We start from the raw sequence: 20,517 nt of genomic DNA on the forward strand, positions 1-20,517 counted from the left end.
AACCACACAGAAAATGTCTCAAATTCATCAAGCTATTCAGCACAGAGTGATACTACAGCAACTCAAAACAACTTTACAACCCAAACAACCACTATTGTCTCCAATACTACTTTGGGACCCAACCAAAGCAATGTAACAGGATTAACAGGGCAGCCAAACACAACAGAAAATGCTCAGACAACCCAATCAGCCACATCCTCAGTGTTCAACATCAGTTCAACAGCTGTCACTTCTGCAGGCAACACTACACATAGCGGCAATGGAAGTGCAATATCCAGCACTACAATTGTGACCAAACCAACAGCAATTACTTCTACCACTGTAACTCAAAACAGCTTCACTTCTTTGAATAAATCTCAAGGTAGGTCTGAACATATCTTTAATAATGTAAACCAAATAATGAAATGTTTCCCCTGCCTGACTATTCCTACTTCTATTTTAAAGCAGGTGATGGCCTGAATCATTCAGAGAAATCTCTGACCATTTTATTCAGCATTTTGCTTGGTGTAATAGGTCTGGTAATTCTGGGCCACTTTGTTTACAAGTTCATCAGGAGCAAAGAGAGTAGTATCCAATATACTCACCACCGTCTCCACAATGAAGATGCAGGTTAGGAAAACCTTATCTTATTAAAAAAATAAAGTTTATATGTAAGCTTATATATACACGTCTGTTTATGATGTGTTTGCTAAGGTAACCATGATTAATTAAAAAAATATCTTATCAAACACTCACAACACCTTAGAAATGGGTTAGTTGTCAGGCAATTTCCAACATCTTGCCATTAAGTTGTGCATGGGCAAGCACATTTAATCTGGCATATTTGTAGCAATAGCCAAAAAATACATTGTATGGGTCAAAAATATTGATTTTCTTTTATGGCAAAAATCATTAGGATATTAAGTAAAGATCATATTCTATGAAGATATTTTGTAAATTTCCTACAGTAAATATATTAAAACTTAATTTTCTGATTATTAATATGCATTGTTAAGTACTTAATTTGGTAATTTTAAAGGTGATTTTCTCAGTATTTAGATTTCTCCAGATTCCAAATTTTCAAATAGTTGTATCTCGGCCAAATATTGTCCTATCTTTACAAACCATACATCAATGGAAAGCTTATTTATTCTGCTTTCAGAAGTTCACATGGATAATATTATTGACTGTAATTTCCTTTCACAGGTGAGCCATTTGCAGTGCCACATGACACGCTGGTCATTTCAGGAGGACTCTATGACGGCCCTCAGATTTATAACCCCACCATGACCGTGCAGAACGAAGAATTCCAGATAGACACACCTGGATTTTCTTCCAGACCCACTCAGTTCCGTTTGGAGTTTCTGAGAGAGGATCAAGACAGAGCAGACCCTGATACTTCCACCTTTCAGACATTCCATGCACATGACCAAGAGTCTTAGGATCTCAGCAACAAACCTCTTTTTATTAGTATGTGTATATATATATATATATATATATATATAACTTTTTAAGCTGAAAATGTTATTTTTACTTGAAGTTTCTATGGAAAATGTTTTGAACTTTGAAATCGATCTTTTGAACTAATGAAATTAGTGAAGATAACCGAAAAACACAAATATAAATACAAATATTTGTAAAAAAAACAAAAAAAAAAAACAGAACTGAAACCAAAAATAACTGTACCAGGAACCAGAGGTACTGTATTTTAACCTAAGAGAAACTGTGTACTGAGATATTAGAATAATATAAATACTTCTCCTTATTCAAACACCAGGAGAAATTGTAAGCAATCAGAAGCTATTGTACTAAGAGTATATGTACTCTTATCTGTAAGTTTTCTAAAAGGATAATCACACATCTTTGATGAAAACACTTTTAAGCAAAGATTTTGTCAGTTTCTTTTTTTTTCTTCTTATCTGAATTGCTAACAGTGGTCCATCCAGCATCTCGCATTCTCTTGATTGCAGCCAATTTCAACACTGTTCCTGGAGACTTACATGGAAAAGAACTCTGTACCTGTACATAATTTGCACATGATGACTGTCAAAACAAGAACATTAAGGAATCATTTTGGTCAAAACTAGCCATATGTGATTTTTGTTTACCTTCTTGAACATGTCAAGACTCCCTGTGTCTAGGTCTTTTGGTTGCATAGGTTTCTTTGATTTAATAGGTTTTGGAGAGAAACTCTACACAACAGATACAGGGGATTAAGAAAGAGTAGCACAAACCACAATTGTAAGAAATTACTTGTTATTATTTATTGCAAATAAAAATGCAGATCACTGTAAACTGTTTGTATATAGCACAATATCAATGGTATGTGAATAGTGTGAATAGATACAATTTACCAGTATGTCATTGCTGTCTGAGTTGTCTGATTTTGGATCCAGCTTCAGAATGTTTTCCTTCCAAGACCCCGTAATCTCAGATGTTGGTGGTGTGCGAATTCTGAATGACTGAAGCAGAAAATAAACTGACTCATATGAATGTTCAAGATGAATGATGAGTAGTGCAAACTGTTCAGGTTGCCCCCATACCTTTATTTGAGGTGTTGTTTTAGTCGTTTTGCTCCATAAGGGAGTATGAAGGACTTCATTCACTGTTTCCTTGAATCAGTAACAAAAAACATCATTAACAAATGTTAGATGATAGAAATAAAGAATAAGAATCCACAAAATGGCCAAAAAACAAAACAAAAAAACAAACAAACAAAAAAACCTACAGCAGGAGTGTTACATGTATTTCTTGATGGTTTATTTTCATCCTCATTTAAAAGTGTATACACAGGCTTCTTAGCGGTGTCAGCTCTTTGAGTTTTAGAGATCTTGTTTCTTCCCTTCTTAGGTTTGATTTCAGATACCTAAAACAAATTTTTTTATACTGCAGAGTTCACTTTAAATTGCCATGTATGCTTATGGTATCTCAATTGACAAGATACAATACCTGTTGAAGTGTGTCTTTTTCAAGAGATAAAAGTGGTGTCCTTAAGGCCTTCTCTCCTTTGAGCTTTTCAAGTTGTTGTCTAAGATCGTCATTTTCAACTTGCAGGTGGGACAGCTCCAGTTCCTAAATGTATTGATTATTTGTTTTTTAGCAGAGATTTGTTTATCCAAAAAAAATAAATAAAGTACATTATATTACCTAGAGCGATAAGGTGTCACTAAAGTAATCTTTGGTTAAATGTCTCAAGGAAACAATGGTAACTCAAGATGAATTCATTTAGAAATCCATCTTTTGGACCAAAGTCTCTTTTATTACCATCTCAGGCATCTAATGACGAACTGTTTTGCTGAGTATGATATTCAATGCAAGCAATGGATTGCAAGATGTCAGATTAAGCCATTAAAAAGGTCAAATAATTACCAGTGATGCTTTGCCTGCATTGACTTCAGCCTCTCTCATTCGTTTTTCACTTAGCTCTGCATCTTTTTCTTCCAACATTTTGTCATACTCATGCTACCAAGAAAATAACAACATTAAAATGAATGAAAAAGTGCTCAAAAGAAACTGAAAATATTTGCTGATTTGATAACAACCTTGTGCCTCTCCATTAAAGCAACCATGTCTGATATCTTCTGCTGGCATTTGATTTCTGTGTCATCTTTACTCTTCAGTGCCTCCATGGCCGTTTCCTTCAGTTTCTGCATCTACAACCCCCCTTCCCAAAATTCACAATGAATTATTTGTGTCAGGTCTTCTTTTTTTAGTTGTTGCATTTTAATGAAAAAAAAAAACAATCACCTCAAGGTTGAGTTGATCCTCTGAAGTTGATTTATCTTCAAGGTCAGAGCTCATTTTCTGATGCTCCTCCTTGTAATGTTTCTTTATACTTTCCAAATCTTCTTTCAATGTAGTAATCTATGAGAAACATGCCAAAAACAGTAATATTTCCAAGTAAATATAAGTAAAAATACATATGTTTACTCAATAAAAACTTAGCAAACATCTAAAGGTCCCGTTTCATTCTGACTTTAAACATAAAGTTCTTATAACATTATTCTATCATTTAGAAAGTAATAGTAATGATGATCTACCTCTTTTAGACATTCCTCGTAAGCTTTAGTTTTGGTCTCTAGTTTTGTTTTAATGTTTGTTAGCTATAGAAAAAACAGAATATAATCAATTTAAAAAATGTGTTCAAGCACAATAGTGAATAGTGCATACTGTATGTACTGTATGTCACAAAATGATTTTATTTTTATTGTTTGACCTTTGACTCCAGTGCTTTGATTTGTTTATCTTTTGTCAGAAGTTCCCGCTTTGTTGTTTTGCCCTGTTGGGGTGATTTAACATGAGTTATGTTTAGATATATGAGATGATAAACCTCAACAAACGGAAATAAAAAAGCAGTATAATAAAGAGAACGCACACTCTCTTTCAGTTGCTGTTGAACATTCTTACTCTCATCATCCTGCCCAGCAATTATTGCAGATAAATTATCCACTTGCTCCCTAGAATATAAAAGTGCACAATTAAGTCAAACTAAAATGATAAATAAACCCAAATTTGCAATGTTGCAAGATAAAAGTCTCCTTTTATCTTACTGAAGTTGTTGTTTCTCTTTCTCAAGTCTCTCTATTTCTGTCTTCTCTCTTTCTGCATTTGCATTGCTTTCCTGTAAAAAAATAAAACACAAAATACAGCATTTGAGGATCTCTTTTTTATATTTACAACATATAGAGGCTTGATTTAATTAACAAACCATGAGATGAGACTGAAGGACTTTCTTCTCTAAAGCACCACTATCAACTTGTTGCTGAATGGTATCCTTCAACATCTGCAGGTCATTAAACTTCAATATCAACTCCTCATATTCTTCCCTTCAAGGAAAATAAAAGACCCATTAGATATTAAACAGACTGCAATGATACAATTGCAGAATAGCCAAAATACTTAATTTGATGACATGTAAATGAAAATTACAATTTTTTTTTACAAATTATTTTTTCTATACAAAATCTTGTGTACAAACTTGAAACACACATTTGCAAAATTCAAAGAAAGAATTACATATCTACCTATACCTACAATAGACTATCTGTACAGTATGTGAAACCGTAACCAATAAATTGGAGGAGTAAGTTGGCTGCACCCAATTACATGATGTTTTCAACATTCTAGATTCAAATTTAGAGATTAATGGTATAAAACAAGACAGGTTATGATTGATCGTACTTTTGCTGCTTTATGTCCCTCTCCAATCTTTCTACTTCTTTTGATGATTTACAGCTGCTCTCCAAAGCTTCCGACAGTTGTGCCTCCATCTCTTGTAATTTAGCCTGGATGAAAGATGTACAGATTCAGTTTGAGAATTTGTGTTCCATAATACTATAAAACTCAAATAAATACATATGCTGTGTAATGACCTCCTTTAATGCAACTTCCTGCTGCAGCTCTTCATTGTCAAGTCTAGCTTTTGTCAGGGCTTCCTTCATGTTTTTATTTTCTGTGATGACACTTTCTATTTCATCCTGAGGGGGTGAATATTAGGCACAGTATAAGGAACATGAAGCAATGAAATTAATGTGAATGAATTTTGCTATGTCTCACCTTCTCCTCACCTTCAAATGATTTGCTTCACTTTTTTTCTCCTCAAGTGAAGCAATAAGCTGGAGCATCTCACCCTCCCTTGTCTTTATCTCTTCCTTTGTAGACCAAAGTGAGTTTGTCTTTTCATTCTATAATAGAAACGCTGTGAGCTAGGTTTCACAAATGCAAAATCACAGAACATGAATGCTTAAACAGAGGGAAAATACATACCAGCTCATATCTGAGTATCTGTATTTGCTTGCTATGGTTCTCCTTCTGCCCCCTAAAAACTTCTATATGAAGATAGTGTAACCATTTTAGAATGGTACAAAGCATGCAATGATATCATTATTCATTAACATACCTAACTCTGTGTTTTTGTCACTAAGTTCATTCACACATAAATATATCTTTGTCTCAAGGTCTTGTGCCCTGGGAAAACAAAGGGAAACATTCAACAATGGATACAAATACATGTTACATTTCTTTACCTTTGCTACTGGTTTGAGATTTACGAAACATTTTGTTAGGTCTTGTACTGATATAGCCTCTTTAACATACCTTTGTATCTCAGATGTCAGTGAGGACTGCAAAGAATTCACTGTCAGCTGAACCTCTGAAAGTTGGTTTGACTGTTGCTCTTTGATGTTGTTTAGTTTCTGTAGTTCATCATCTTTATCTTGGAGAACTTTCTCATGGTTATCTTTGCTTTGCTCCAGTTTGTAAGTTAGGGCTCTGTGGTTTTCCTGTACAGTGTAAATTGCAATCGGTGCATCTCTAAAATGTATTATTTTAATCTATATCCTTACAAGTACAAAATATCTGTGATAAATGTCTTCCATAAGGACAAACCTCGATCTCCCATTTGAGTTGCTCTGTCACCTTGAGTTTCTCCTCAAGTGCTTCCCGGTCCTGTGTAACACTTTGAAGTAATTTATGATGTTTCCCTTAAAACAACAAAGGTCAAGGTAAATGACTTTTTGAAAAAAAATCAAGAAAAAGACTCAAATATTTAATGCATTCTTACTTTCTGACTCCTCTATTACACTGCAGCTTTGCTGTGCCTCTTTGAGTTTTAGTGAAACATCTTTGAGATTGCTTTCTTTTTCTTGGAGTTTTTCTTGAAGCATAGCAACCTCAACGAGTAAAAGTCAAGGAACACAAAACACATGTGTTTTAGTCACAACATGAACACAAAGACGGGTATAACTGTAAGCAAGATCTTTAAAATCAAGATTATTTAAGTAAGTGCTGCCCCCTTCAGGCTGAATGAGTTATTTGTAAGGCTCATAACCAAAGGCACTGACCTCATTCTCCTTCACATGGCATTCACTCTCCAACTTCACTTTAAGATCCTCAAACTGTGTAAGACATTCTCTTACTGTAGGTTGGTAACAAAACAATGTTAAAATGATTTTTCAATGTGTCATTGTGTCAACTACACTATATGCTTCAAATTCAATTAATTAGTTAAAAAATAATTTGAAAAATTAATAGAAAATGAGCACATTTCAACATTTCCCGCTGATCAGCCTCTGCCTGTTTCCGGAGACCTTCAAATGCTGCCACCATCCTCTGCAAATTAACAAATTAAAGTGTCATGAAAAGGATTGTCTTAATCTACGTTTCGGCCTATTGCCAACTGTTCATCCATCCTAAAGAAAGAAAGAAAGAAAGAAATTATATAGTTACCCGAATATTCTCACTGTTCTGTATGAACATATCATGAGTTTCTTCCCGTTCAGCCTCAACTATTCAGGCAAAAAAAAAAAACAACAAAAAAAAAACACTTGATTGTCCTCTATTAATTGACAATGAATTATTATATTGTTATACTATATGACATATTATAATATGCTCTCACACTTACACAGATTAATTTTCTCAGCAGATCTCTCAAATGTGTCCTTTAGTATGTTGCACAAATTTCTGGTTGCATTGCTTCTGCATAATAAAGAATACAATCATTTATTATATAATTTCATATAATATGTGCTTATAGAAAATTACCCTTGCAATACATACTTATTTCTAAGGTCTTCATTCTCATTCAGCTGATCCTCTAATTTCATGCTCAGACTTTCATTTGCAAACTGCAATGGACATAATTCATAAATCTTTCTTTACTGAAGTGGACAAAAAAAATATAAAAACAAATGCACTACCTGCAAATGTGATTACCTGAAGCTCTTGAATAGCTTTGCGCTGTGTCTCAATGGTTTTTCTGTTCTCCTGAAGCTTTCTGTCCTTTTGTGAAATCTCAGAATCTATTTTGAACTTCCACATTTTGATTTTCTCAGCTTCATCAAGCAATCTGGAGTACAGCTGGCTGGATCTTAATGATGTCTGTAATGCAAAAGCATAACAGCCATTAAACTGCTTAGATTTATTTACATAATGCATTGCACTGAATTCATAATGTGGACATTAAACCATTATAGATTATAAAATAAACGAATAATCATCTAAGCAATAAACTACATCAGAAAACGAAATAAGCATTTAACCTGACCTCCTCCTTTTCCATTGGCATGACTGCAGCCTTCTTCATACCTTCTGTATGAACAAAGTATCAGGATTAATGTATTTGTTACATTAAAACCCTATTCATTACAGCACACTTTTCATAGACTAACGTATACATTTTTACCAGTTCTTGATGTCTTCGTAGGAAGCACCATTTTTGATGGGAACGGCAGGCTTCTATCCATATCTGAACACTTGTTAAAACGCTACAAACAAAATACACGTAACGTTACGTTATCATGCTACAATTAACGTTGCGTTATATGTTCAAATAGCAGTTTCAGCAGCCAAGGGTCAAATCGAAACATTATAACACAAACTGAGAATTTACAAGTTTACCAACCTGGTTTGAAGGAGAAAACACAGAGTTTTCTTCAAACAAGCCCGTTTCCTGAGGCTTCACTGCGGAAATTTGATTCAAATTAGCTCTTGGGGGCACCAGCAGTTTGAAGTTGAATGGTTTCTCCATTCTGTGGAGTCAAACGAAATATATAACTGCAAAAATCATCAGAACTGTATACCGAGTTAGTTGTATTGTTGAGTTTTTTCCCCCTACGTTAACGTTAGCTGAGAAACGTTAAGTCAGAAATCGAGACGGTTAAGCAAAGGTAAATAATCCTTACAAATGATCTGATTTACATTCCTTTTCCACTATTATAAACTACGTGTTTGTATGAAACTTAATTTTAGAAACATTTAGTTACCTTTCAGCAAATCAACTCACATTTAGCACTTTCTGAACGTTTTTACGACTCCGCTGACCAACGGTTTTTTACCTGACGTCGGTTTTAGCCTCTCGCGACTCCGATTTGAAATGGTTTGCGCGGTTCCACGGGCTCCGATTAAATTCAGCAACAGTAGCAGGAGTAGCAATTAAAATGAATGCACCATATCAGCCGGGACTTCCGAAATGTAGGCCTAATATTTATTTCCCCCGGTTTGTTATAAAGAATGCTAATCATACGGCAAGCTCGAAATTTTATAGTTGCAATTTGTTTATTTATTCTTATGTTGATTAGTTGTGTGTGTGTGTGTGTGTGAGAGAGAGAGAGAGAGCTCGTTTATGTGGTTAATGAGGACACAAATTTGTATAATGACATGGGTATGACACAGGTATTACAGTGAGGAGGTGATTTATGAGGACATTTTCAGTGTCCCCATTCAAAAGGCTTATTCATTCAGTTTTTTTTTAAAATCAAAAACTGCACAAAGTTTCCTGTGAGGTTAGGTTTAGGTACGATATGGGAGGCCGTTTGAGGCGAACGAAACCCATTGAAAACTTGCGATACACAGTGAATCACTTGCGATACACACTGAAACACTTGTGCGTACAAGTGAATCACTTGCGCATACATGTGAATAGTGTTGTCAAAAGAACCGGTACTTCGGTACCAAGTCGGTACTAAAAAAATGAAAATGTGACGGTACCAGGTTTCTATAAGTACCGGTAGTACCGAGGTCCCGTTCAAACCCGGTTCTTGACGCATACAGCGCTATGATTTCCGTGAAGCAGAAAACGCGGACGGAATCTCAAAATCCAGTCATGAAAATGAAACTTACATTTTAATATGGACAGTCAAAGAATTTGTCAAAGTTAGCATAAATTAATCAAATCTCCATATGGACCAGTATTTAAATGTTAAGCCGCAAAAGTTGGTTGAAATCTGAATCCTGCATGTTCTGCGTGTCTGTGTGAATGAATGAATGGCAGAGACGTGCGGGTTTGTTTACTACATACAGTGGCGGATTTAGCAAATTGGGGGCCCAAGGCGAAGGTATGTATGGGGCCCCCCCATCCGATTTTTAAAAAAGAGCGAAAAAAAAAAAAAGACTGAATTGTGGATAGGCAGGTAAAGCTAATCTACGGGGAAGTGAAGTTTGAAGAGGAGAAAAAAAAAACTTCCCCTTTGAACCCTGCATACACTTCTTTACTCCAAAATGAAGATGGAAAGCAGAGACCACACAAAGTGTAGCACTACACAAACTAATAGTCACGATTGAACCCAACAGATAACAGATAACAAAATTTGCCAAAATGCCAGGAAAACCAGCACTGTTTATTATTTTTATAAGAGCAAATTAACATAACCAGCAAGACAATTAGTAAGGGTAAACCCCCACAAACAGCCATATACTTAGCAAATATTGCATTCTACAAACAAACCCATGTACAAGATACAGGATATTGTAAGTGAATTGACATTACATTTGAGATTGAACATTTCAAACATTCTACAAACAAACCTATGTACATGATAGTGTGTGTGTGTGTGTGAGAGAGAGAGGGCTGAAGTTGCAATTGCCATTGCATAAGCAGACCCATGTACAGGATACAGGGTATGACAGAAAGTGTGTGTGTGTGTGTGTGTCATTGTCTGAGTGAGTGAGTGAGTGTCTGTAAGTGAGTGTGAGTGTCTGAGTGAGTGAGTGAGTGAGTGTCTGTGAGTGAGTGTGAGTGTCTGAGTGAGTGAGTGTCTGTGAGTGAGTGTGAGTGTCTGAGTGAGTGAGTGTCTGTGAGTGAGTGTGAGTGTCTGAGTGAGTGTCTGTGAGTGTCTGAGTGAGTGAGTGTCTGTGAGTGAGTGTCTGTGAGTGAGTGTGAGTGTCTGAGTGAGTGAGTGTCTGTGAGTGAGTGTGAGTGTCTGAGTGAGTGAGTGTCTGTGAGTTTCTGAGTGAGTGTCTGTGAGTGAGTGTCTGTGAGTGTCTGAGTGAGTGTCTGTGAGTGTCTGTGAGTGAGTGTCTGTGAGTGTCTGTGAGTGAGTGTCTGTGAGTGAGTGAGTGAGTGTCTGTGAGTGTCTGAGTGAGTGAGTGTCTGTGAGTTTCTGAGTGAGTGTCTGAGTGAGTGAGTGTCTGTGAGTGTCTGAGTGAGTGAGTGTCTGTGAGTGTCTGAGTGAGTGAGTGTCTGAGTGAGTGAGTGTCTGTGAGTGTCTGAGTGAGTGTCTGAGTGAGTGAGTGAGTGTCTGTGAGTTTCTGAGTGAGTGTCTGTGAGTGAGTGTCTGTGAGTGTCTGAGTGAGTGTCTGAGTGAGTGAGTGAGTGAGTGTCTGTGAGTTTCTGAGTGAGTGTCTGTGAGTGAGTGTCTGTGAGTGTCTGAGTGAGTGACTGTGAGTGTCTGAGTGAGTGAGTGAGTGAGTGTCTGAGTGAGTGAGTGTCTGTGAGTGTCTGAGTGAGTGAGTGAGTGTCTGTGAGTTTCTGAGTGAGTGTCTGTGAGTGAGTGTCTGTGAGTGTCTGAGTGAGTGACTGTGAGTGTCTGAGTGAGTGAGTGAGTGAGTGTCTGAGTGAGTGAGTGTCTGTGAGTGTCTGAGTGAGTGAGTGTGAGTGTCTGAGTGAGCGAGTGTGTGAGTGAGTGAGTGAGTGAGTGTCTTTGAGTAAGTGAGTGAGTGTCTGAGTGAGCGAGTGTCTGAGTGAGTGAGTAAGTGAGTGAGTGAGTGTCTGAGTGAGTGAGTGAGTGAGTGAGTGAGTGTCTTTGAGTGAGTGAGTGAGTGAGTGAGTGAGTGAGTGAGTGAGTGAGTGAGTGAGTGAGTGAGAGTCTATGAGAGAGAAAAGAGAGATTGTTCTCCACATGACACACTTCTGACACATAGAGTCCTACTTGTTGACATTTTCTCACAGGTCTTCTCACCAACATGATGTGCAGATGTAGGAGCTGTACCTGTAAAATAATAATAATAATAAAAAACATTGTCACCAACTAACAAAATGGTCTATGAACAAAATGAGTGTGGGACAATTTTGTGGTCCAATAAAAGGTTGAGTCAATTACCTTAGCTATCCAGAAGTTAGTGATGGGCTTCTTTCTTCTATTATGAAGTGAAAGAATAACAAAAAACAACAGCAGTCAATCATTGGGATTAAGAAATAATTAGAATTTTTCTATTGTTAAATGATTACCTTCTCTATTTTGCGTCTCTGTCCCTTCCTTTCTCTCTTTCTCATCCCTCTGTTTCTTTTCCTCCTCATGCCTGTTTTTAGTCTTTCTCTCCCTTGTCTGTCTTTCTCTTCCTCTACTCCTTTTTCTGTTCTTCTCCTGCTCTTCTTTATTGACTGTGTTTGAGTGCTGAGTGTATCATCTGCTTTTGTCTCTGTCCCTTCTCTCCTCCTCCCTCTCTTCCTCCTCATGCCTTTTTTTGTCTTTCTCATCATGTTCATACTAATCTTACTCTGCGAGCCTTGGCCTCAGCAAATTTTCTAACTATGGAGTCTGTATCAACAGTTTCCACTATGTCATGTTCGATGGAAATGACAGCCAGGGATGACAGTCTTTCTTGGGACATAGATGAGCGCAGATATGTTTTCAGTCGTTTCAATGTAGAGAAACTTCTCTCACCTGATGCAACTGTAACAGGAAGAGTAAGCAAGAGCCGCAGGGCTATGCTAAGATTTGGATACAGATCTAGGAGATTCTCTTTGTATATGTAGTTAAGAACTTCCAATGGTGATGAGATGTGTGGGGGGAAAGACTTAACAGCACCTGTAATTTCCATTTTTAGGTCCCCTGCATCCACATCCTCCATTGCCTTCTCAAACCTGTTGCAGCATTCATCTAGATTGCCTGCCTGTATGGTGCTTTTCATTATATCAGTGGAGTAGAGAAATCCATACAACTTAAAGAAGTTCTCCATGTAGGAGAATCTCTCCCTAGTCTTGACCAGGGCAGTATCAACTAGGTGTAAGAAGAACTCTCTTCTGAAACGTTCCTCTGCAGTTGAAGTAGTCTCCTCTGTGCCCTCATAGTCAAACTGCCTTTTTGTTTTTTTCTGCCGAATGTCTGCCCAGATCATCTCCACCTCCATCTTCTCTGCAATTTCCCTGGCATCTATTTTGGCGGCATTGAATCCGTGCTCCCTGAAATCTTGGAGGAAGTCTATGACTGCAGAGATTTCCCTCTTCATGGTCTCAATGCTCACTTTGGGGCCCTGTAGGATCTTACTAACTTTGTTGATAACGTACAATACATTGTACCACACCACACAACTTACCATAAATGGCCATTTCTTCAGTTCCCGGCAGAGGCTTGAAGCACTGGATGCACACTCTGAATCACTCTTTTCTATGGCAAAGTCATGTAAAGCCTCCAGGGCATTCAAAATTTCTGGAAGCTGATACCGTACAGCTTTTACAGCCTCCACACGGCATTCCCATCTGGTGGTTGACAAGGCCTTGATGGTAAAATCCTTCACATTCGCCTGGAGAATGGCCCACCGCTGAACAGAGCCACTAAAAAGATTGTAGAGTCTCTGTAACACACCATAGAAGTTGAGGGATATTGTGGATGATTTGGCAGCATCCCCAATGACCAGGTTCAGTGTGTGACTTCCACACGGGACACAGAGGGCTTTGGAGTTGAGGTCAAGGACCCTCTTTTGTACCCCCTGCTTCTTTCCCTGCATGTTACTGCCGTTATCATAAGATTGACCACGGCAGTCAGAGATATCCAGGTGCAGTGTTTCCAGATGTCCAAGAAAAAGTTCGAGTAGGCCTTTGCCAGTTGTGTCCTCTGCCAAAAGAAAGCCTACAAAATGCTCGTGGATGGACACGTCTTTGTGCAGCTCGCAATTAACTAGGCGCAGGACCACAGACAGCTGTTCATTGTGGCTGATGTCAGGTGTGCAATCCATTATGACTGCATAATATTTGGCCCTCTTCACTTTTTCAACAATGACATCAAGGGTGCTCTTTGCCACATGTGATATCAATTCATTCTGGATGTGCTTACTCAAATAAGTGTCTGACAGCTCTTTTTCTTGGATTCTTCTTAAATGTTCTTTCATGAATGGGTCAAATTTTGCCATCAGCTGTACTTGTCCTAGGAAGTTTCCATTGCCATGCTCATATAATTTCTCCGTATGCCCACGGAAAGCAAGATTTCGCTCAGCTAGATGGGTAATTATGGCAAGCAATCTTTTTAAAATATTTCTCCATCTCTCAATTTCTGCCATCATTGCATTTTGGTTCAGCTGATCAATGGCTGTGCCTGTCTGAAGTCTTTGGGTAAGTGTGTGCCAGGACTCCATATGAGACACATGTTCAGCGGACCTCTCATGCTGTTTCAGGTGAGCTCCGAGGTTTCTCCAATTGTTAAAACCATCTGAACTTAAATGTGTGTTCCCCTCTCCAAAAAGTCGGCAACAAAAGCACATAACACAGTCCCCTGATTCACTGTAGATAAGCCACGTCCTATTAATCTTCTCCCCGTTCTTCATTTGGATGCAGTAATTATTACTGGTAAATCTCCGCCCCTCTTGATTTTTGGGGAATTCTACACCGGCTTGTATGGGACCTTTGCGAACGATCGCACATCTCTCCTCGGCTGTGAGCTTCTTAGGCCAGAGAGCCGGGTCATCTGTCAGCAAGCCCACAGTGCTTTGGTTGGTGGCAGCAGGATTAGCACAGCTAGGGCTATTACTACACTGTAAAAAAAAGAATTGTAATTTTAACAGTAAAAAACTGTAAAAAAGCAACGGAAATGCTTAACAGTATGTTAATTAATTGCTTAACAGTATGTACCCTTACAGTGAAAAACTGTAATAGCTCTCACAGGACATTTCATGTAATTTTACTGTAAAATACTGTTAAATGTACAGATTTTGGAAGAACACTGTTAAAAAAAAATACCATAAACTTACCATTGCATTTACCGTACCTTACCGTAAAAATAAAAATAAAATTTAAGGTATAAAACTGGAAGCTGTGGTTGCCAATACTTTACCGTAAAAAATACTTTAGAAACATTTATGTTTAATGGCATTGAACTAAATTTTACCGTAAAAAAACATTGTGGCTATTTATTGATGATGGCATAATCGTCATGTAGTGGCCTGATTCACTGAGCTCATAAAGAGTCTTATCTTTCATTGTATGGGGAATGTTTAATACTAATTAATATTTCATGTTTTTGAGTATTATAGCTCTGTGACCCTACCGCATGCAAGCTAGCAGTGACAAACAGGTAATCTGAAGAACTTTAAAAACACACGATGTACAAAAAAGGATTAAAACTTCTAACGTTATATGAGTTAGCCTAGATCAACACAGACATCAAGAATCGGCGTATGAATCTCAACAACGGTGACAATCAACAAAATAATCAGATAAAACTCTGAACATCACAAAACAAGTTACTAAAAAGTTGCAACAAAAACAACAGCAAAAATAAAAGCAGATAATAATAATAAAAGAAAATACTAAGGCAATTCAGCATAATTTATTCATGCTGCAATGCATGTTGGGAGATATTGATTGAGTTTTGATTGATGGCTCCCATCATGCACTGCACTTATATCCCCGTTGTTGAGATTCATATGCTGAATCTTGATGTCTGTGTATGTCTGAAAAATACAGTAGTTCAAACCTTTATTGTGCAAATTTTTTTTACAGATTCTTCAGATTATCACAACACGGATGGATCACATGCTGTAGAATCATAAGTCTACTACAATTAACTTAGTTTAAAAAAAAAAGGTAAATTTCACAGGGTTATTTTAAATTGTGTTGTTGTTGTTGTTTTTTTGCCCGTAAATTTAAGTCCCGTAAAACATAAAAGGTTGCCACCATTTTTTTTTCATGGTAAAATACATCAGCCACATCTGCCGTTTTTTTTTTTTTTACCGTAAATTTCACCGTTTTTACACTAACAGTAGAACTAGGCTAGGCGGTTGACTCACCAAATCCCCGTCATCGGTGTCAAAATGGCCATCACTGGACAACTCTTCCACCTCATCTGTGTCAACCTCGATAACTCTGTCGGTGACGGCGGGCAGCAACAACGTGATGTCCTCATTGTCTTGGTCAGCGTTATCCTCCTCCTCACCTAGCGCCACTTCACAGCTAACGTTAGCTGCTGCTGCTGCTGTAATGTTAGCGCTTTGGATGTTGTTGTTCCAGTCTGTATTAGCAGCCGTAAAAAAGTGTGTCAACTTTGGCAGCGTTGCCAAATATTTATTGGCGTCTTTTCGCTTTTTTCTTTTAATTGACCCGCTTTCGTAACTTCTTTTCATTTTCCCGTTTTGATTTGCCTTGCGTCGTCTCTGTGTATTTCTCAGTCCTCCTGTCACTGACTGTGTGTTTATCTTTCGCGCCGCGCAGCGTTATGGACTAGTCCATTTCATTGTGAAAACAGGGGGTGTATGTGTAGGGACAGATAACCATGAACTGGACATTTTAACCACTACTTCAACGTTTCAACGTATTTCTTAAGAATATTAATAAAGTGTACCTTGCTTTTGAAGCATTCATGATGATAAGGGGCCTTTTTTTTTTTTTTTTTTTTTGAGGTTTGTTGGGGGCCCCCCTTCTACGACCGCTGGTAGGGGGCCCCAAGCAGCCGCCTACCTATGCCTCTATGTTAAGACCGCCACTGACTACATAGCGACCCTCTACATTGCAAGTACACCACTCGCATATGCTACTAAATCTTCCTTCTGGCGACTAAATGATTTCTAATATTAGCCAATGGCTAATAAATTATAAGATTTTATTTGCCATTGTGTGAGTTAGAGGCTAAGTATAAGTTTAGCTCAGATATATGTTCACTCGCCGAACACTCTCTGACTGAGCGCTTTAAAGTTTCACTCTCAGTCAGGCGATCTGTGTGATTCAGTTCATCTCAATGGATGCACAGTGCACTTGTGTTTAGTGTACCTCTAGTGTGAAGGCGCACAGATCGCTGTTGCTTTCTCTCTCACACACGCAGAGACCGAGAGAGAGAATTGACGCACTACATTTAAACTATTCTTGGTTGTATTTTTTCCTAATAGTGGCATATCTATGGAAATCTTCAGCTTTTAGCTGGGTTTTCCGGTAACGTTAGTGTGTGGAGTTAATGCGCAAATGGCAATCTCATTGGCTGGCGCTCACCTATTATCGTTCGTTTTGATTTCAGCAAATCAGTTCGAGCGAATGCACAAAACCCGATTTATATTCATGAATCCAGCAGCTAATTAATCCTTAGTAATCTTTAGTGTGTTTTTATAGTTCTTCTTATTAGAATTCGTATCAATATTATCTTATCAGAATTCTTGTTAGTTTTTCTCACCTCCTTTTTTTTTACAGAATCACTGAATGACAAAAAAAAAAGCACCACCACCACCATTCCAGTTAAAATGTTCAGTTAAATTGACTAATATGCATTTAAACATGGTTATCAAGTTTACTTCTAATTACTAAAGTTCTAATTATATATCAGTCTGGCGAGTAAACTAAAATATTTAATGGCCAATGGCGATTCAATTGCAGAGGTGTCCGTAGAGGGTTGCATAGACTGAAGCGTGTGACATTTGCAGTAATCTCAGCATCTGCCATCTCAATGTGGACATAAATACATAAACAACATCACCAGAACTGTTCTGAGTCACTTCACAAGCATTTTACTGCTACTACTGTTGAGAAAATTAATAAAACTTTTTAAAGAAATAAATCACACAATATTTCTTCCATGTTTTAATTTTAATAGCAAATCCTTTATTTACCAAAAAATAGAATGTGTTCAAATTTCATTAATTAAAAGACAAATAAAATTTGGGTGAAACTTGTTTACTGTTTTTTGTATAATTGTATTACTTGTAAAAAAACTTTAATCACAATTTTAAATAAGTATAAAGAATGGCATTGGTTTTATTTTTAGTGATAAAAAGTGTGTTTTTTTTTTTTTTTTTTTTATTAGCATATTGTGTTTTGCTTTGGTATCGAAATTGGTACCGAGAACCGTGGATTTTCACTGGTATCGGTACCGAATACTGAAATTTTGGTACCGTGACAACACTACATGTGAAACACTATATATCTTTGCAAATATATGAAAGACATGCGGTTACATAGAAACTCTATACCCTGTAATCGCCCACGTACTGTTGTGCCTGCACAAAGACTGCACTTTCAAACATTCTTGCATGTGAGAGAGCATAAACATTTTCAGTGTGTCAGGAAGTCATTTCATTGCAACAGGAAGTTATAGCTCAAATATTCTCCACGTATATGGCTCCTTCCTAACTTGTTTAAAAAATTAGGTATTTGTTGTTATTCTTTACACTAGGCTTTATCGTATGTGATCACTCGTGTGTTATTGCCAATTCTGAATTTATTTATTTATTTTTTACATTTTCTTTCCCGTGTCCTTCGGTTCATTTAGTCAGAATATATGAGGAGAATATTTGAGCTATAGCTTCCGGTTAGTGGGTTTAATTGTATTTATGTAAAAAAAAAAAAAAAGATTATTATTTTTTTTTTATATTATTTTTTTTTTCACGTTTTGAAAGGGTAAACTCTGGTTCACACTCCAATACAGTAGGTGGCGATAATGCACCTAACTTTGGTGCTGCCCGCCATAAAACCGAAGAAGAAGTAGAAGAAGAAGTATAACTTCCGGTTGCAATGAAACGACTTCCGGACACACTGAAAATGTTAATGCTCTCTCACACGTGAGAATGTTTCAAAGTTTTTATATATTTGCACAGATATATAGTGTTTCACTTATACGCACAAGTGTTTCAGTGTGTATTGCAAGTGTTTCAGTGTGTATCGCAAGTGTTTCAGTGTGTATTGCAAGTTTTCAATGGGTTTTGCCTCAAACGGCCTCCCATATTTAGGTGTAGGGTTGGGGTATAGGTCAATAGAAAATACAGTTTGTACAGAATAAAAACCATTATGGAGAGTTTATGCGTAAATTCAGAGTCATTTGAACATTTTGCAAAAGAGGTCAAAGAGAAAATAAGGTAGTCTGCTTACATCATTGTGAGTCTCAAAAGAACAGCAGGGTTCACAACCAATAGATGTGAAGTCATACAACTTTTATTTAATGAGAATAATTTTTATTTTAACCATTTTGCAACAGAAACATTATATACATTTAAATGGGCTCTAATAGTAACTTATTAAATTGTTCAAGAACAATTGTTCAAGAACAATTTTCCATTAGGCTATACACAAATTGCCTTTGCGTTTACAGTTTTAGACAAGTAAATAATATTTTATCATTGCTAGACTACACACATAGACACACACGTACAAGAATACACAAAATAACAGACACTGGTGAGTGTGCATGGATAACAAAACAATGCATTAACTGTTTTAACTTGGAAAGTTTAATGGTCAGTTTGTGCATATATTTAACAAGAGACACTACTTGCATATCTACCGCTTTCACATTACTCTACCTATTTTGTTAGAAGGCAACATTTGTTTCTTGTAGATTAATTCTTTATATACATGTATTAACTGATTTAATCTCTCTCTCACTCTCAGTCTAGCCTACATAAAATGCCCTAAAACAGATTAGATACAGTTCCTGTCCTAAATGTTTATGCTTTAAACTAAAAAAAACAACAACAACAAAAAAAAACATACTAATAATTTTAAAATAAGGCTGGACGATATGGCCAAAATTGATATCACAAGATATTTCTTAATTTCGATCGATACTATAATCCGAAAAATTAATTTGCCAAGTCTGACACCTCATTTAAAACCATATAATATATTAGAAAAAAAATATATATTTTTTTTGTATTTAGCTTGCATACAAACAATAAATGTGAAATCACTGTCAAATAATCATCTCAGACTCACCTAATACAATTTTTTATGTTTTTAAAAAAGTATCTTCTGCTCACCAAGCCTGCATTTATTTGATGCAAAATACAAGAAGAACATTTACATTTTGAAATGTTTTTACTATTTAAAATAACTGTTTTATATTTGGAAATTTTTTCTAATGTAATTTATTCCTGTGATTTCAGAGCTATTTTTAAGCATCATTACTCCAGTCACACGAACCTTCTGAAATCATTCTTGTATTCTGATTTCCTGCTCAAAAATAATTTATGTTGAAAACAGCTGAGCAGAATTTATTCAGGTTTCTTTGATGAATAGAGGGTTTCTGCAGAACAGCATTGATCTGAAATAGAAATTGTAACATGAATGTCTTTATCATCACTTTTGATAAATCCAATTTTGAACATCCTTGCTAAATAAAAATGTCTATAATTTCTTGATAATCAGCAAATGAGTATATTAGAATGACACTGAAAACTGGAGTAATGATGCTGAAAATTAAGTTTTGATCTCAGGAATAAACTACAATTGAAAATAAAGCAGTTATTTTAAATAATAAAAATATTTCAAAATTAAAATTTTTGCTGTACTTTGGATTAAATAAATGAGCAGAATAATTATGAGCAGAATAATTATTTAAAAAAATAAATTTTTAAAACATTAAAAAATCTTTTTGTTCAAAAATGTTAAGCTGTGTTAAGCTAATTATTCTTATAGATTGAAGAAAAAAGTAAATTAAAAGTAGGATATAAAGAGTATGAAAAGTGCTCCGAGTTGCTGCAGAGAAAAAAAAACGTTGCTGGATCAAGTACACCCGGCTGCAGCCTGCAGATCGAGGCGGGCTGCACATGGGGCGGGGTTGCACGTGCAGCCCTGCCCCAGGTGCAGCCCCGCCTCGATCTGCAGGCTGCAGCCGGGTGCTTCTCTGCTGG

At 36.7% G+C, this 20,517-nt stretch overlaps 1 protein-coding gene and 1 long non-coding RNA gene across 3 annotated transcripts; one reads left to right on the forward strand and one right to left on the reverse strand.

Moving 5' to 3' along the window:
* Positions 1–1,633: 1,633 nt before the first annotated feature.
* LOC132151600 (uncharacterized) lies at positions 1,634–2,338 on the forward strand. Its single transcript, XR_009436427.1, has 2 exons — positions 1,634–1,682; positions 1,757–2,338. It is a non-coding gene; the product is annotated as an uncharacterized LOC132151600 (long non-coding RNA).
* LOC132151598 (synaptonemal complex protein 1-like) lies at positions 1,858–8,846 on the reverse strand. Of its 2 annotated transcripts, none has more exons than XM_059559814.1 (32): positions 8,745–8,846; positions 8,384–8,510; positions 8,165–8,246; positions 8,027–8,070; positions 7,696–7,860; positions 7,540–7,607; positions 7,385–7,458; positions 7,207–7,265; positions 7,023–7,089; positions 6,822–6,895; positions 6,542–6,650; positions 6,397–6,461; positions 6,076–6,260; positions 5,879–5,946; positions 5,746–5,807; positions 5,547–5,663; positions 5,352–5,456; positions 5,161–5,264; positions 4,688–4,805; positions 4,530–4,600; positions 4,355–4,436; positions 4,196–4,258; positions 4,020–4,082; positions 3,727–3,843; positions 3,522–3,632; positions 3,349–3,441; positions 2,929–3,051; positions 2,708–2,845; positions 2,523–2,591; positions 2,334–2,441; positions 2,088–2,171; positions 1,858–1,998 (listed from the first exon to the last, which is right to left on the reverse strand). In XM_059559814.1, the coding sequence occupies exons 2-32, from the start codon at positions 8,507–8,509 to the stop codon at positions 1,858–1,860; spliced, it is 2,955 nt and encodes a 984-aa protein (XP_059415797.1). In that variant the 5' UTR covers position 8,510; positions 8,745–8,846. The 2 variants fall into 2 exon arrangements, with proteins under 2 accessions (XP_059415797.1, XP_059415795.1); XM_059559812.1 differs by having other exon boundaries at positions 6,367–6,461.
* Positions 8,847–20,517: the final 11,671 nt, after the last annotated feature.

The sequence above is a fragment of the Carassius carassius genome, chromosome 10 (assembly GCF_963082965.1).
Source record: "Carassius carassius chromosome 10, fCarCar2.1, whole genome shotgun sequence".
In the NCBI taxonomy this organism is placed as follows: Eukaryota; Metazoa; Chordata; class Actinopteri; order Cypriniformes; family Cyprinidae; genus Carassius; species Carassius carassius.